Source organism: Oncorhynchus masou, chromosome 22 (assembly GCF_036934945.1).
Source record: "Oncorhynchus masou masou isolate Uvic2021 chromosome 22, UVic_Omas_1.1, whole genome shotgun sequence".
Lineage (NCBI taxonomy): Eukaryota > Metazoa > Chordata > Actinopteri > Salmoniformes > Salmonidae > Oncorhynchus > Oncorhynchus masou.
The window spans coordinates 7493555-7511559 of NC_088233.1; the positions used below are offsets into that span (position 1 = coordinate 7493555).

Consider the following 18005-nt stretch of genomic DNA (forward strand, 5'->3'; position numbering starts at 1 on the left):
GTGCCGTCTTGCTAAATCATACAGTCATGTTTGGCATGACAACGACAATACAGTAGGAACACAAATAGATCTGGAGCCAGCTAGGCATCTACAGTATGAACCTTCCGGTATTGTATGTTGGTGTACATCGTACCTACCTACCTACCTACCTACCTACCTACCTACCTACCTACCTACCTATCTATCTATCTTTCTTTGTTTTTTTTTGGACTGTTGCGGTGTCGTACTGTTGACGGCCATGCAGTGCTGTTGGAACCAGAGTTTCTGACCTTGTTCACTGACCTGAAACTGAAACCCAATATATCCAAGAGATGACAGTCTTCCTCTGCTGTATTTTAGCTCTAGTGTCTTTTCATAGTGTCATTCCCTGTAGACCACAACATTGTACCATAGCTACAGAATTTAGGCTAGGACAGAACATCTCTATGTTCATTATCTATACTGGATATCCTATTGGTCATTATCTATATTGGATATCCTATTGGTCATTATCTGTACTGGATATCGTATTGGTCATTATATATATTGGATATCCTATTGGTCATTATCTATATTGGATATCCTATTGGTCATGATCTATACTGGATACCATATTGGTCATTATCTATATTGGATATCCTATTGGTCATTATCTATATTGGATATCATATTGGTCATTATCTGTACTGGATATCGTATTGGTCATTATCTATATTGGATATCATATTGGTCATTATCTATATTGGATATCCTATTGGTCATTATCTGTACTGGATATCGTATTGGTCATTATCTATATTGGATATCCTATTGGTCATTATCTATATTGGATATCCTATTGGTCATTTTCTATACTGGATATCGTATTGGTCATTATCTATATTGGATATCCTATTGGTCATTATCTATACTGCATATCCTATTGTTCATTATCTATTCTATATATCCTATTGTGGACGTACCAGGCTGTTACTATGCATATTACCTGTTCTGTTACTTGTTATTATTAATTTGACTCATTATTATGGATATTGATTAGTGTATTCTTAATGTTGAGGGAGCGAGCACACAAGCATTTGACTATACCTTTTTATACCTGCAGTAAACAGTGTATGTTTTTTTTTTTGCCTTTACCTCCCTTATCTCACCTCATTTGCTCACATTGTATATAGACTTGTTTCTACTGTATTATTGACTGTATGTTTGTTTTACTCCATGTGTAACTCTGTGTTGTTGTACTGTATGTGTCGAACTGCTTTGCTTTATCTTGGCCAGGTCGCAATTGTAAATGAGAACTTGTTCTCAACTTGCCTACCTGGTGAAATAAAGGTGAAATAAAATAAAATACATACATAAAAAACAGTGTACGAGACTAATACAATTTAGTTTGATTTTGACAATGATACCCAGGGGACCAAACCCCTGCACGGCGTCCCATCTATCCCATCTATATGTCGAAATGGGCATTGATCCCTTTTTCTTTCAACTTCCTTTCAGCAAGACCCACTTTGATTTTATTAGTCAAAGGGACCTCCCTTATCAGAGTTTAGGACGACTACAGTATACCTAGACCGCCCAGGCAGTCTGTTTACAGTAGAATCTCACCTAGACCGCCCAGGCAGTCTGTCCACAGTAGAATCTCATCTAGACCGCCCAGGCAGTCTGTTTACAGTAGAATCTCACCTAGACCGCCCAGGCAGTCTGTTTACAGTAGAATCTCACCTAGACCGCCCAGGCAGTCTGTCCACAGTAGAATCTCATCTAGACCGCCCAGGCAGTCTGTTTACAGTAGAATCTCATCTAGACCGCCCAGGCAGTCTGTTTACAGTAGAATCTCACCTAGACCGCCCAGGCAGTCTGTCCACAGTAGAATCTCATCTAGACCGCCCAGGCAGTCTGTTTACAGTAGAATCTCACCTAGACCGCCCAGGCAGTCTGTTTACAGTAGAATCTCACCTAGACCGCCCAGGCAGTCTGTCCACAGTAGAATCTCATCTAGACCGCCCAGGCAGTCTGTCCACAGTAGAATCTCATCTAGACCGCCCAGGCAGTCTGTCCACAGTAGAATCTCACCTAGACCGCCCAGGCAGTCTGTTTACAGTAGAATCTCACCTAGACCGCCCAGGCAGTCTGTTTACAGTAGAATCTCACCTAGACCGCCCAGGCAGTCTGTTTACAGTAGAATCTCACCTAGACCGCCCAGGCAGTCTGTTTACAGTAGAATCTCACCTAGACCGCCCAGGCAGTCTGTTTACAGTAGAATCTCACCTAGACCGCCCAGGCAGTCTGTCCACAGTAGAATCTCACCTAGACCGCCCAGGCAGTCTGTTTACAGTAGATCTCACCTAGACCGCCCAGGCAGTCTGTTTACAGTAGAATCTCACCTAGACCGCCCAGGCAGTCTGTCCACAGTAGAATCTCACCTAGACCGCCCAGGCAGTCTGTTTACAGTAGAATCTCACCTAGACCGCCCAGGCAGTCTGTCCACAGTAGAATCTCATCTAGACCACCCAGGCAGTCTGTCCACAGTAGAATCTCACCTAGACCGCCCAGGCAGTCTGTCCACAGTAGAATCTCATCTAGACCACCCAGGCCGGCAGTCAGTCTGTCCACAGTAGAATCTCATCTAGACCACCCAGGCCGGCAGTCAGTCTGTCCACAGTAGAATCTCATCTAGACCACCCAGGCAGTCTGTCCACAGTAGAATCTCATCTAGACCACCCAGGCAGTCTGTCTACAGTAGAATCTCACCGAGACCACCCAGGCCGGCAGGCAGTCTGTCCACAGTAGAATCTCATCTAGACCACCCAGGCAGTCTGTCTACAGTAGAATCTCACCGAGACCACCCAGGCCGGCAGTCAGTCTGTCTGTCCACCGAGACCAGAATCTCAGTAGAATCTAGACCACCCAGGCAGGTTTACAGTCACGACCACCCAGCGGCAGTCTGTCTACAGTAGAATCTCATCTAGACCACCCAGGCAGTCTGTCTACAGTAGAATCTCACCGAGACCACCCAGGCCGGCAGGCAGTCTGTCTACAGTAGAATCTCACCGAGACCACCCAGGCAGTCTGTCTACAGTAGAATCTCAGCTACAATGAGATCTCAACATGACCCCTGTGAATCACAAGACAATCACCCTGTCCAAGTCACTGAACACTGCATCTCACTGTCTGTCTGTACATGACCTTGTCTGTCTGTCTGTCTGTCTGTCTGTCTGTCTGTCTGTCTGTCTGTACGTACGTGACCTTGTCTGTCTGTCTCCCTGTCTGTCTCCCTCCCTGTCTGTCTGTACGTGACCTTGTCTGTCTGTCTGTCTGTCTGTCTGTCTGTCTGTCTGTCTGTCTGTCTGTCTGTCTGTCTGTCTGTCTCTAACAACTATAAATGGGCTGACAAATTGAGGTCCAGCAGTTTTATTCAGCAGGGATGTAGGCCAGGAATGAGTGACTCTGAGAGGCTTCCAGAAAGTTCCCAGGAAAGACAGTAACTGGTTTTGCTTAGATTGAAGTATGTTACGTAGAATAAACATGCCTCTCTAACATGTAGAATAAGGAATCATTTGAGCCCATTTGTTTGCTCATTTTCGACCACTTTTTTATTTCCTGGTGTCTAGGTCTGCCCCCAAAGCGCCAGCGAATGAGAAGGAGCGTCCTCTGAGCACAATGAGTAGCGAGGCCTCCAACTACACAGGCAGCTCGGACTATGCTACACACCAAAGTAGCCCCGCAGCCAGAGTGAGTCACACACAAACACACACACACACACACACACACACACGAAGGGACAAACTGAATGATGTTAAGTAGTTGAACAGCAATGTGAGTGTATCGTCATATGCCCTCTTACTCATTTTCAGCCGTCAAGATCCTCCAAAAAAATTCACAACTTTGGGAAGAGATCCAACTCGATACGGAGAAACCCCAATGCCCTGGTCGTTAAGAGTAACTGGCTTTACAAACAGGTGAGTGTATGTGGAGGGCTTTATATAACGGTAGAGTCACTACGGTCGATCAGTTTATGAGTAAGGGAGACAAGAGATATGAAAAAAGCTCCCGAACAGCTACTACCCCCAAGCCATACGGCTGCTGCTGAACAGTTAATTAAATGGCCATCTGGACTATTTGCATTGACCCCCATTTGTTATGCTGCTGCTATTCACTGTTTATCACCTATGCATAGTCACTTTACCCCTACCTACAGTACAGTACCTTCTGAAATAATTCAGACCCATTGATTGTTCCACATTTTGTTACATTACAGCCTTATCCCATAAATAAATGTTTGCAAATGTATATAAAAAAAAATGTACATAACTATTCAGACCCTTTGCTCTGAGATTCGAAATTGAGCTCAGGTGCATCCTGATTCCATTGATCATCCTTGAGATGTTTCTACAACATGATTGGAGTCCGCCTGTGGTCAATTTAATTGATTGGACATGATTTGGAAAGGCACACACCTGTCAATATAAGGTCCCACAGTTGACAGTGCATGTCAGAGCAAAAACTAAGCCAAGAGGTCGAAGGAATTGTCCTTTGAGCTTCGAGACAGGATTGTGTAAAGGAACAGATCTGGGAAGGGTACCAAAAAATGTCTGCCTCATCGAAGGTCTCCAAGAACACAGTGACCTCCATCATTCTTAAATGGAACTAGTTTGGAACCACTAAGACTCTTCCTTGAGCTGGCCGCCCAACCATTCTGAGCAATCGGGGGAGAAGGGCCTTGGTCGGGGAGGTGACTCTGACAGAGCTCTAGAGTTCCTCTGTGGAGATGGGAGAACCTTCCAGAAGGACAACCTGCAGCACTCCACCAATCAGGCCTTTATGGTAGAGTGACCAGACAGAAGCCACCCTCAGAAAAAGGCACATGACAGCCCACTTGAAGTTTTCCAAAAGGCACCTAAACTCTCAGACCATGAGAATCAAGATTCTCTGGTCTGATGAAACCAAGATTGAACTCTTTGGCCTGAATGCCAAGCGTCACTTCTGGAGGAAACCTGGCACCATCCCTACGGTGAAGCATGGTGGTGGCAGCATTCCCATTGCTTGGAAGGCAGCCACAGTTCGTCTTTTATTTAAAGGGGGTTATTAAGCTGATCCTAACTGTTCTATTTTGCCCTGTTTATCAAAAGTGTCAATAATCAACTTTCTGTCAATAGTATTCTCTCTGGTATGCAATCTGGTGTCCTCTCAGGTTATGGATGTGTCACTGCAACCTTAAAGGTCCTCAATGATGTCATCATTGCCCTTGATTCTAAGTCATGTTGTGCTGCTATTTTTATTGAATTGGCCAAAGCTTTTGATACAGTAGACCATTCCATTCTTGTGGGCCGGCTAAGGAGTATTGGTGTCTCTGAGGGGTCTTTGGCCTGGTTTGCTAACTACCTCTCTCAAAGAGTGCAGTGTATACAGTCAGAAAATCTGCTTTCTCTGCCATTACCTGTCACCAAGGGAGTACCCCAAGGCTCGATCCTAGGCCCCACGCTCTTCTCAATTTACATCAGTAACATAGCTCAGGCAGTTGGAAGCCCTCTCATCCATTTATATGCAGATGATACAGTCTTATACACAGCTAGCCTCTCCTCGGATTTTGTGTTAAATGCTCTACAACAGAGCTTTCTTAGTGTCCTACAAGCTTTCTCTACCCTTAACCTTGTTCTGAATACCTCCAAAACGAAGGTCATATGGTTTGGTAAGAAGAATACCCCTCCTCCCACAGGTGTTATTACTACCTCTGAGGGTTTAGAGTTTGAGGTAGTCCCCTCATGCAAGTACTTCCGAGTATGGCTAGACAGTACACTGTCCTTCTCTCAGCACATATCAAAGCCGCAGGCTAAAGTTTAATCTAGACTTGGTTTCCTCTATCGTAATCGCTCCTCTTTCACCCCAGCTGCCAAACTAACCCTGATTCAGATGACCATCTTACCCATGCTAGATTACGGAGACATAAATTATAGATCGGCAGGTAAGGGTGCGCTCGAGCGGCTAGATGTTCTTTAACATTTGGCCATCGGATTTACCACCAATGCTCCTTATAGGACACATCACTGCACTCTATACTGCTCTGTAAACTGGTCATCTCTGTATACCCGTCGCAAGACTCACTGGTTGATGCTTATTTATAAAACCCTCTTAGGCCTCACTCACCACTATCTGAGATATCTACTGCAGCCCTCATCCTCCACATACAACACCCGTTCTGCCAGTCACATTCTGTTAAAGGTCCCCACATGCATCTCTGGGTCGCTCCTCTTTTCAGTTCGCTGCAGCTAGAGACTGGAACGAGCTGCAACAAACACTCAAACTAGACTGTTTTATCTCAATCTCTTCATTCAAAGACTCAATCATGGACACTCTTACTGACACTTACTTGTGGCTGCTTTGTGTGATATATTGTTGTCTCTACCTTCTTGCCCTTTGTGCTGTTGTCTGTACCCAATAATGTTTGTACCATGTTTTCTGCTGCTACCATGTTGTGTTGCTACAATGTTGTTGTCATGTTGTGTTGCTACCATGCTGTGTTGTCATGTGTTGCTGCCTTGCTATGTTGTTGTCTTTGGTATCTCTTTATGTAGTGTTGTGTTGTCTCTCTTGTTGTGATGTGTGTTTTGTCCTATATTTATATTGTATTTAAAAAATAAATATATATATATATTCCCAGACCCCTGTCCCCGCAGGAGGCCTTTTGCCTTTTGGTAGGCCGTCATTGTAAATAAGAATTTCCCCTTAACTGACTTGCCGAGTTAAATAAAGGTTAAATAAAACAGAAGAACATCAAACTCATGCTGTGGGAATGTTTTTCAGCTGCAGGGACTGAGAGACAGGATCTAGGCAATGTTGAACGGAGCAAAGTACAGAGAGATCCTTGATGAAAACGTGCTCCAGTGTGCTCAGAACCTCAGACTGGGGGCGGAGGTTCACCTTCCAACAGGGCAGCGACCCTGGGCACACAGCCAAGAGAATGCAGGAGTGGCTTGAACCCAAAATCAAATCAAAATCCAACCTGATCGAACATCTCTAGTGAGACCTGAAAATAGTGTAGCAGTAGTGTAGCAACGCTCCCCATCCAACCTGACAGAGCTTGAGAGGATCTGCAGAGAAGAAATGGGAGAAACTCCTTAAATCTGCCAAGCTTGTAGCGTCATACCCAAGACTCAAGGCTGTAATCGCTGCCAAAGGTGCTTCAGCAAAGTACTGAGGAAATGTGATATTTCTGTTTTCTCTTTTTTATTTATATATAAATTAGCAAAAATGTCTGATATCCAGTTTTTGCTTCTTCATTGGTATTGTGTGCAGATTGATGAGGGGGAAAAACAAACAATTGAATACATTTTAAAACAAGACTGTCACCTAACAAAATGGAGAAAAAGTCAAGGGGCCTGAATACTTCCCAAAGGCACTGTACATATTAACTCAATTACCTCGACTAACCCGCACATTGACTCAGTACCAAAAGTAGTGCACCATATAGGGAATAGTGTGTCATTCGGGATGCCCCAGCCCATGCTGTCTTACTAGCAGTGTGTGATCTGTCTGACAAACATGACAGAGAATAGAATAGAATGGTACCTCATCCGTCAACATATTCAAAGCAAGACATTTCTGGGAAGGAATGGAATCGCAGGGGAGCTGGGCTGATTGTTTTCCCGGAACAAATATACCTCAATACTGTCATGTTCAAATAGATATACCGCCAGGACTGTATACATTCAAATGTACTGGGAGCATATGGGTGATATGTTTTGTAGTGTAATGTCACCAGACCCAACCAACCACACCCCAGAGGCAAGTGTAGAGAGAGAGAGAAACTTTTTTTGTGGCTGAGGACTTTCCTCTTAAACTAAATGGCTTTAAGAACTGTCATGAGTGTGGTTAAAATCATTCTGGGTCCGTGCTGGTTCTAGAATGTAGTCCGAGATTCTAGTTCTGGAATCCTAGTTTAAAGAAGGAGAATATCAGTCAGTTGTCCAATAGAGAGAACAGAACCGAGGCAGTCATTGTCCTCTCCTTCACTCCTAGGTTTTAAGAGAAGTGTTACTGTAATGCAATTTCCAGATTGTCTACACAATCAAATAACATTCAGCTCAGACAACCATACATAGACATGCCACCAGGGGCCTCTTCAGACATACACCACAAGACATGCCACCAGGGGTCTCTTCAGACATACACCACAAGACATGTCACCAGGGGTCTCTTCAGACATACACCACAAGACATGCCACCAGGGGTCTCTTCAGACATACACCACAAGACATGTCACCAGGGGTCTCTTCAGACATACACCACAAGACATGTCACCAGGGGTCTCTTCACAGTCCCCAAGTCCAAAACAAATTCACAGAAGCGCACAGTATTATGCATAGCCACGATCACGTGGAACTCCCTTTCAAATCTCCAATAACTCAAGCGAAGAGGAAAATTACCAAAAATAAATCATTTAAACATTTCATGGAAAGGAGGGACTGTGAGGTGACATGCACACAGACACACTAACACAGACACACAGACACACACTAACACTGACACACAGACACACTAACACACTGAACACAGACACACTAACACTGACACACTAACACTGACACACAGACACACTGACACACAGACACACTGACACACAGACACACTGACACACAGACACACAGACACACTGACACACAGACACACTAACACTGACACACAGACACACAGACACACTGACACACTAACACTGACACACAGACACACTAACACTGACACACAGACACACTAACACTGACCACACAGACACACTGACACACAGACACACTAACACTGACACACAGACACACTGACACATTATTTGTTGTTGTATTGTTTGTACTATTTTTTATTTTTGTATTGTTTGTATGAAGTTGCATTTTAAATCAGTGTTTAGTTGCTTGTCATGTTGTGTGTGTTTTGTGGACCCCAGGAAGAGTAGCTGCAGCCCGTTCCCCTCCCTCACCTCCCTCTCCCTCACCCTGTTCCCCTCCCTCACCTCCCTCTCCCTCACCCTGTTCCCCTCGCTCACCTCCCTCTTCCTCTCCCTCACCCTGTTCCCCTCCCTCACCTCCCTCTTCCTCTCCATCACCCCATTCCCCTCCCTCAGCTAGTTCCCTCCCTCTTCCTCTCCCTCACCCTGTTCCCCTCCCTCACCTTCCTCTCCCTCACCCTGTTCCCCTCCCTCACCTCCCTCTTCCTCTCCCTCACCCTGTTCCCCTCCCTCACCTCCCTCTTCCTCTCCCTCACCCGTTCCCCTCCCTCAGCCAGTTCCCTCTCTTTTCCTCTCCCTCACCCTGTTCCCCTCCCACTTCCTCTTCCTCTCCTCACCCCGTTCCTCTCCCTTACCTCCCCCTTCCCTCACCCCGTACCCCTTCCTCACCTCCCTCTTCTCTTCCCTCATCCCGTTCCCCTCCCTCTCCCTCAACCCGTTCCCCTCCCTCTCCTTCAACCCGTTCCCCTTCCTCTCCCTCAACCCGTTCCCCTTCCCCTCCCTCAACCCGTTCACCTCCCTTACCTCCCCCCTTCCCTCCCCTCCCTCACCCTCCCTCAACCCGTCCCTCCCCCCCTTCCTCTCCCTCAACCCCCTCTCCCTCACCCCGTTCCCCCTTCCTCCCCTCCCTCCCTCACCTCCCTTTTCCCTTCCCTCATCCCATTCTACTCCCTCACCTCCCTCTTCCTCTCCCTCCTCCCGTTCCCCTCCCTCATCCTCTCCCTCACCCCGTTTCCCTCCCTTACCTCCTCCTTCCCTCCCCCCGTTCCCCTTCCCCTCCCTCAACCCCGTTCCCCCTTCTCTCCCTTCTCCTCCCCTCAACCCATTCCCCCCTCCCTCTCCCTCAACCCGTTCCCCTTCCCTCTCCTCAACCCGTTCCCCTCCCTCACCCCGTTCCCCTCCCCTCCCTCAACCCATTCCTTCCCAACCCGTTTCCTCTCCCTCAACCCATTCCTCTCCCTCCCCGTCAACCCATTTCTCTCCCTCAACCCGTTCCCCTTCCTCTCCCTCAACCCATTCCCCTCCCCCTCCCTCAACCCCGTTCCCCTTCCTCTCCCTCAACCCGTTCCCCTTCCTCTCCCTCAACCCATTCCCCTCCCTCAACCCCCCTCCCTCAACCCGTTCCCCTTCCTCTCCCTCACACCGTTCCCTCCCCTCAACCCGTTCCCCTCCCTCAACCCGTTCCCCTTCCTCTCCCTCACACCGTTCCCCTCCCTCACCCTCACCCGTTCCCCTCCCTCTCCCTCAACCCGTTCCCCTCCCTCAACCCGTTCCCCTTCCTCTCCCTCAACCCATTCCCGTCCTTCACCTCCCTCTTCCTCTCCCCCTTCCTTCCCCCTCACCCTTCCCTCACCCCTCCCCTCCCTCCCTCACCCCTTCTCCCATCCTTCACCCATCCCCCCTCTCCCTTCTCTCCCTCTCTCACCCCTCCCCTCCCTCCCTCACGCCCCTCACATCCTTTCTCCCCCCCCCATCCTCTCCCCTCCCACACCCACTCAGTCACAATTTATTGTTCATAACTGTGTTTGTGTATCACCCGAGGTTGGTGGCATCTTCATTGGGTATGACAGGCTCGTGGTAATGGCTGGAGCAGAATATGTGGAATGGTATCAAATACATCAGACACATGGTTGCCATGTTGCTCCGTTCCAGCCATTATAATGATCTGTCGTCCTCTCAGCAGCCCCACTGGTCTGTGTGTGTCTGTGAACAATACAGAGCGATACAATACAATGCTCCCTGTCTTAAGGGCAGGATGTTTTCCTTGTAATCACATCTGGAGTGTACAACAGTTAATATTTGTCTTCTTTATCTTGTACCATGAACTATATCATACGTACCCTCTGAACAGCAGATGACTGTCTGGTGATCCTAGTTTCTAGTCTTTAGAACGAGAAAAAAATCAGAAAATCTCAACATTGAAGACGTTTGTCTTTTTATATTGGTTGCTAACCTGCATCAGAAAAATGTGGTAGTTTCTCAAACCTCTCCATGGGCATCCACAGCCATTCCTTATATTAAACTATTTCATCAAGCTTTTGACTACTTGTTGAAAGAAGAGCTAGTTCAGGGTTACAACAAAATTGCGAAATATTTTGGGGGTCCTAAATATTTGGTTGTTTTTTTTTTTTGGGGGGGGGTTATGTCCTCATAAAGACATAGTTTGTGACTGACTGTCTGTTTTTGGAAGAAGAGGTGTTGTTTCATGGTCTGTACTACTACAGAGGGATGATGTCTATGGAAGAACACCAAACAGATATGTTTTTGTATGTTTTTGCTGTATTCCAAATGCCTGTATTGTGTATAACTGTATTTTATATACAGAGGTGAGTGATGTCCGTCAAACCTGAACACCAAACAGATATGTTTTTGTATGTTTTTGCGTGATATTCCAAATGCCTGTATTGCAAGTATAACAAATGTATTTTATATATATATATATTCATGATCGTTTTTATGTCCTCTTGTTGTCACTTTGGTCTCATTTCCTTCGCTCCTTCTGTGCTGTGTGCACCTTCCCATTTACACCAGAGATGTGTATATAATGACAAGATGTCATGTCTCATGTCTCCACCCAAACAATGGGAGATGTTGTCCCAAAGGCGGGAAGGCAGGTGACAAGCTTAGGTCCTAAATAAACCCCATAGAAATACATGTTGGTGAGTGAAACCTCTCAATTTGTCTCTTCCTCTCTGTTTCCACAGACACACCAAGCCACTCCCCCTGCCACTCATGCCAACAAAGTTAAAATGTCAATTCTCCATTTCTGACAGGCGATTTAGACTCACTATTTGCATTTGTGGTTTGGTCCAATAGAATGGGTCATATGGACACCCGAAACACAACACATGGAGACATTATTATACTGTAATAGAGGAGAAGATCGCCTTAATAATGATACCTGTTTTATGTCTGAACTCCTCAAACTGTGTGCAGAACAGACACAACTAAAACAGGAGTATCAATGAACATTTATTCAGGAAAATGAATGCTCAGTTTGTTATGTGCAGCATTGTGGCACCACGTACCACCAGCAGCATTTTAGCCACAGACTGTTATCCTCGATTGTATGTGTTTTATAAATGTCCAATAAGCAATAAACGCAATTATATAAGGAATTCGCAAAAAGGTAGGCCACTTGATTTCAACATGTGAACAAAGTGGACAGACTAGCATGCTGTTCAAACAGCTGGACACGGATTGTTTAAGACCTGTGTTCATGTTCTATAATGTCTGCTGCAAGACGTTGGTCATTAGTGAAAGTGCATTATACAGGGTTCTGGTTAAATTTGTAACAAAAAGGGAATTTTCATGCCATACAACTCTCCTTCCGTGACCTCCAACTGCTCTTAAATGCAAGTAAAACTAAATGCATGCTATTCAACCGATCACTGCCCACACCTGCTCGCCCGTCCAGCATGACTACTCTGAACGGTTCTGACATGTGGACAACTACAAATACCTAGGTGTCTGGTTAGACTGTAAACTCTCCTTCCAGACTCACATCAAACACCTCCAATACACAATTAAATCTAGAATCGGCTTCGTATTTCGCAACAAAGCATCCTTCAGACATGCTGCCAAACATACCCTCGTAAAACTGACTATCCTACCGATCCTCGACTTCGGTGATGTCAGCTATAAAATAGTCTCCAACACTCTCCTCAACAAATTGGATGCAGTCTATCACAGTGCCATCCGTTTTGTCACCAAAACCCCATACATTACCCACCATTGCGACCTGTACGCTCTCGTTGGTTGGCCCTCGCTTCATACTCGTCGCCAAACCCACTGGCTACAAGTTATCTACATGTCTCTGCTAGGTAAAGCCCCACCTTATCTCAGCTCACTGGTCACCATAGCAGCACCCACTCGTAGCACGTGCTCCAGCAGGTATATCTCACTGGTCACCCCCAAAGCCAATTCCTCCTTTGGCCTCTACATCCAGTTCTCTGCTGCCAATGACTGGAACGAACTGCAAAAATCTCTGAAGCTGGAGGTTCCCATCTCCCTCACTAGCTTTAAGCACCAGCTGTCAGAGCAGCTCACAGATCACTGCACCTGTACATAGCCCATCTATAAACAGCCCATCTATCTACCAACCTCATCCCCATACTGTATTTATTTATTTATCTTGCTCCTTTGCACCCCAGTATCTCTACTTGCACATTTATCTTCTGCACATCTACCATTCCAGTGTTTTAATTGCATATTGTAATTACTTTGCCACCATGGCCTATTTATTGCCTTAACTCCCTTATCCTACCTCATCTGCTCTCACTGTATATAGACTTTTTGTTTTCTTTTTTTCTACTGTATTATTGACTGTATGTTTGTTTTACTCCATGTGTAACTGTGTGTTGTATGTGTCGAACTGCTATGCTTTATCTTGGCCAGGTCGCAGTTATAAATGAGAACTTGTTCTCAACTGGCCTACTTGGTTAAATAAAGGTGAAATATATATATATATATTGGTAAAAGCAGTTTCAACTATTTTGATAAAATAATAAAATAATTAGTGGGTCTGATGGTTGTGGAAGGTTTATATTTAGCCTGGGTAAAACTTCATACGTCCTGAATGTATTATAATATATGCAGTGTATTTTACCTTTAATTGTACAACAAAGTTTATATAGAGGGGGAAAAAAAAAAAAAATGAGCAGTACGTATATCGTGAATGGCCCATAAGTTTTGAAAAAACAGAGACATGATTTTTAGGCCCAGTCTGTACGACCTTGATTCCCTGAAGGATGGAATATGATAGAACACAGAGCTATGGTTTGTTTTTCCCATGTTGGGAATCTGTGAATTTGTGGTACAGTAGAGGCATTTTGTTCATGGTGTCTTGAATCTATTAACAGGCATGTCTACGGCCACCTGTGGTGTGACCTTCACATTGCTTCCTGGTGTTGTGACGCTGCCGTTTAGCCATGTCTCTGTGTTTATAGCATAGCTTTGTAACACATGCGTGCACACACAGACACACACTCGATAGTGGCAGAAGTCAGTCAAGCGCTTCGATGGGGGCACAGAGTTCATAACCTCAATGCTGGTCCTCCACTATGCTGACGTGTAAACACCCCCCCCATGTCTGTCTGGCCACAGCAGTTTTCACTGGGACTAAAATGGCAAGCGGAGGGAGGGCAGACGGACGTCAGGAATAACACAGACGTGTCATCTCAGTGCTCAGCATAGTGATGTATGTCCACAAAGAGAGCAGCGATCTGTCTGGACGGGCTTCAGGGCCACAGTTGCAGCTGGACTCTAGAGCCAACAGCAGACCGATGCTTGATTCACACGACAGTGCAGCCCCCATTCGTATGGTACTGGCTCTGATATTTTCTTTCTACATTGTCCTTTGCAGCGCAGCTCCAGTGACTATGATGGATGCGTCACCAGGCCAACTCAGTACAGCTTGGTTTGGCTCGGCTCGGCTTAGTTGTGTGAAAAGGACCTTCTGTAGCTACTTAACCCGGATCATTAATTTGCAGCCAGCGTGGTCTTTTTGGGAGGAAAGACACTCTCAAACTCTCTGAACAGCTGTGTCAATATTTAATGGATCTGACCATTTGTTAGAGCGTGAGAGAGATTCAGTCAAAAGCAGATCAAATGGAGAGTCAGTAGCACACGTTGTGCTGCTGTTCCCTGTTGGCTGGACACTATGAGAGAAGGAGGAAGCCCCATTTTAAATCATTGTGTTTGTGAACAGAAAACACCTCAATCTGGACTGGGACACTGACAGAGAAGCAGGGAAAGAGATGATCTTTCCTGCACGCTTCCTTGCCCTGGAATCGTGACGGGACCTCGATGAAGGGCAGGTGACAGCCGATTGACCCTGTCTGCAGACCGGTCAATGCGTTGCTGTCTGCACTTGCAGCGGGCACACGCAGACAGAGACCAGACGGTGATGGAGGAGGTGAAGATGGACTCAACGAATGATGCGTAAAACCGGATCAGGATTGACTGGGAGATTTAGAGTTTTTTCAGCTGCTGTAAGTAGTTCATCAGCTGGTGTGTCTTCTTGGTGACCGCTGTGATGGTGTTCTCCCACTAGAGGCTGTGATGGTGTCCTCCCACTAGAGGCTGTGATGGTGTCCTCCCACTAGAGGCTGTGATGGTGTCCTCCCACTAGAGGCTGTGATGGTGTCCTCCCACTAGAGGCTGTGATGGTGTCCTCCCACTAGAGGCTGTGATGGTGTCCTCCCACTAGAGGCTGTGATGGTGTCCTCCCACTAGAGGCTGTGATGGTGTCCTCCCACTAGAGGCTGTGATGGTGTCCTCCCACTAGAGGCTGTGATGGTGTCCTCCCACTAGGCTGTGATGGCTGTGATGGTGTCCTCCCACTAGAGGCTGTGATGGTGTCCTCCCACTAGAGGCTGTGATGGTGTCCTCCCACTAGAGGCTGTGATGGTGTCCTCCCACTAGAGGCTGTGATGGTGTCCTCCCACTAGATGGTGTCCTCCCACTAGATGTGATGTCCTCCCACTAGAGGCTGTGATGAGAGGCTGTGATGGTGTCCTCCCGCTAGAGGCTGTGATGGTGTCATCCCGATGTGATGTGTCCTCCCGCTAGAGGCTGTGATGGTGTCCTCTGTGATGGTGTCCTCCCCTAGAGGTGATGGTGTCTGTGATGGTGTCCTCCCGCTAGAGGCTGTGATGGTGTCCTCCCGCTAGAGGCTGTGATGGTGTCCTCCCGCTAGAGGCTGTGATGGTGTCCTCCCGCTAGAGGCTGTGATGGTGTCCTCCCGCTAGTGTGATGGTGTCCTCCCGCCCTGTGATGGTGTCTCCCGCTAGAGTCTGTGATGGTGTCCTCCCGCTAGAGGCTGTGATGGTGTCCTCCCGCTAGAGCCTGTGATGCTGTCCTCCCGCTAGAGGCTGTGATGCTGTCCTCCCGCTAGAGCCTGTGATGGTGTCCTCCCGCTAGAGGCTGTGATGGTGTCCTCCCGCTAGAGGCTGTGATGCTGTCCTCCCGCTAGAGGCTGTGATGGTGTCCTCCCGCTAGAGGCTGATGGTGTCCTCCCGCTCTGTGATGGTGTCCTCCCGCTAGAGGCTAGAGGCTGTGATGGTGTCCTCCCGCTAGAGGCTGTGATGGTGTCCTCCCGCTAGAGGCTGTGATGCTGTCCTCCCGCTAGAGGCTGTGATGCTGTCTCCCGGAAGAGGCTGTGATTCTGTCCTCCCACTAGAGTCTGTCATGCTGTCCTCCCACTAGAGGCTGTGATGCTGTCCTCCCGCTAGAGGCTGTGATGCTGTCCTCCCACTAGAGGCTGTGATGCTGTCCTCTCACTAGAGGCTGTGATGCTGTCCTCCCACTAGAGGCTGTGGTGCTGTCCTCCCACTAGAGGCTGTGATGCTGTCCTCCCACTAGAGGCTGTGATGCTGTCCTCCCACTTGAGGCTGTGATGCTGTCTCCCGGTAGAGGCTGTGATTCTGTCCTCCCACTAGAGTCTGTGATGCTCTCCTCCCACTAGAGTCTGTGATGGTGTCCTCCCATTAGAGACTGTGATGCTGTCCTCCCACTCTGTGATACTGTCCTCCCACTAGAGGCTGTGATGCTGTCATCCACTAGAGGCTGATACTGTCCTCCCGCTAGAGGCTGTGATGTTGTCCTCCCATTAGAGTCTGTGAGGCTGTCCTCCCATTAGAGGCGCTGATGCTGTGTTCCGGGTAGAGGCTGTGATGCTGTCCTCCCACTAGAGGCTGTGGTGCTGTGCTGATGCTGTGATGCTGTTCTCCACAGAGGCTGTGATGCTGTCCTCCCATTAGAGCCTGTGATGCTGTCCTCCCACTAGAGGCTGTGATGCTGTCCTCCCACTAGAGGCTGTGATGCTGTCCCCCGGTAGAGGCTGTGATTCTGTCCTCCCACTAGAGTCTGTGATTCTGTCTCCCACTAGAGTGATGCTGTCCTCCCATTAGAGTCTGTGATGCCTCCCATTAGAGACTGTGATGCTGTCCTCCCACTAGAGGCTGTGATACTGTCCTCCCACTAGAGGCTGTGATGCTGTCCTCCACTAGAGGCTAGAGGATGTGATGCTGTCCTCCCACTAGAGGCTGTGATGCTGTCCTCCCACTAGAGGCTGTGATGCTGTCCTCCCATTAGAGACAGGAAGTTGAATGATTCAGCCGTGCTAACTCCCAGGAAGTTGAATGATTCCGATTCCGAGGGGTAGTGTGGGCGTTTTCTCTCCACTGTTTTGTATGTGTTGAGTTTCAGGTTATTTTGATGCACCAGGCCACCTTGTCCCTCTCCATTGTGTTCCCATGCATAATAGAGAGATATACTCAGTATAAAAAACATTAGGGATTCTCTTTCCGCTAGAGGTGAGAGCATGAATCTAGTTGATCCCTGGTGTAGAGTGACTAGAGGTGAGAGCATGAATCTAGTTGATCCCAGAGTGACTAGAGGTGAGAGCATGACTGTGATCCCTGCTGTCATGACTCCCCTGGTGTAGAGTGACTAGAGAGCATGAATCTAGTTGATGATCCCTGGTGTCCTACAGGTGAGAGCATGAATCTAGTTGATGATCCCTGACTAGAGGTGAGAGCATGAATCTAGTTGATCCCTGGTGTACTAGAGGTGAGAGGAATCTAGTTGATGATCCCTGGTGTAGAGTGACTAGAGGTGAGAGCATGAATCCCCTGGTGTAGAGTGACTAGAGGCATGAATGATAATGATCCCTGGTGTAGAGTGACTAGAGGTGAGAGCCTACCCTAGAGGCTTTGATGAATCTGTTGGTGATCCCTCCCATGGATCTAGTTGATGATCCCTGGTGTCAGAGGCTGAATCTAGATGCTAGAGGTCCTCCCAGAGTGACTAGAGGTGAGAGCATGAATGATGATCCCTGGTGTAGAGTGACTAGAGGTGAGAGCATGAATCTAGTTGGTGATCCCTGGTGTAGAGTGACTCGAGGTGAGGCATGAATCTAGATAATGATCCCTGTGTAGAGTGACTAGAGGTGAGAGCATGGATCTAGTTGATGGTCCATGACTAGAGGTGAGAGCATGAATCTAGAAATGATCCCTGGTGTAATGATTCA

General features: G+C 47.3%; 1 protein-coding gene across 1 annotated transcript in view; it reads left to right on the forward strand.

Moving 5' to 3' along the window:
• LOC135508951 (pleckstrin homology domain-containing family A member 5-like) overlaps positions 1–18005 on the forward strand; it is a 295193-nt gene that overhangs the window by 178668 nt on the left and 98520 nt on the right. Inside the window, exons 5-7 of the mRNA XM_064929191.1 lie at positions 3591–3711; positions 3834–3942; positions 6199–6218. Of these exons, the coding sequence (XP_064785263.1) occupies positions 3591–3711; positions 3834–3942; positions 6199–6218 (250 nt within the window). The remainder of the gene's footprint in view (positions 1–3590; positions 3712–3833; positions 3943–6198; positions 6219–18005) is intronic.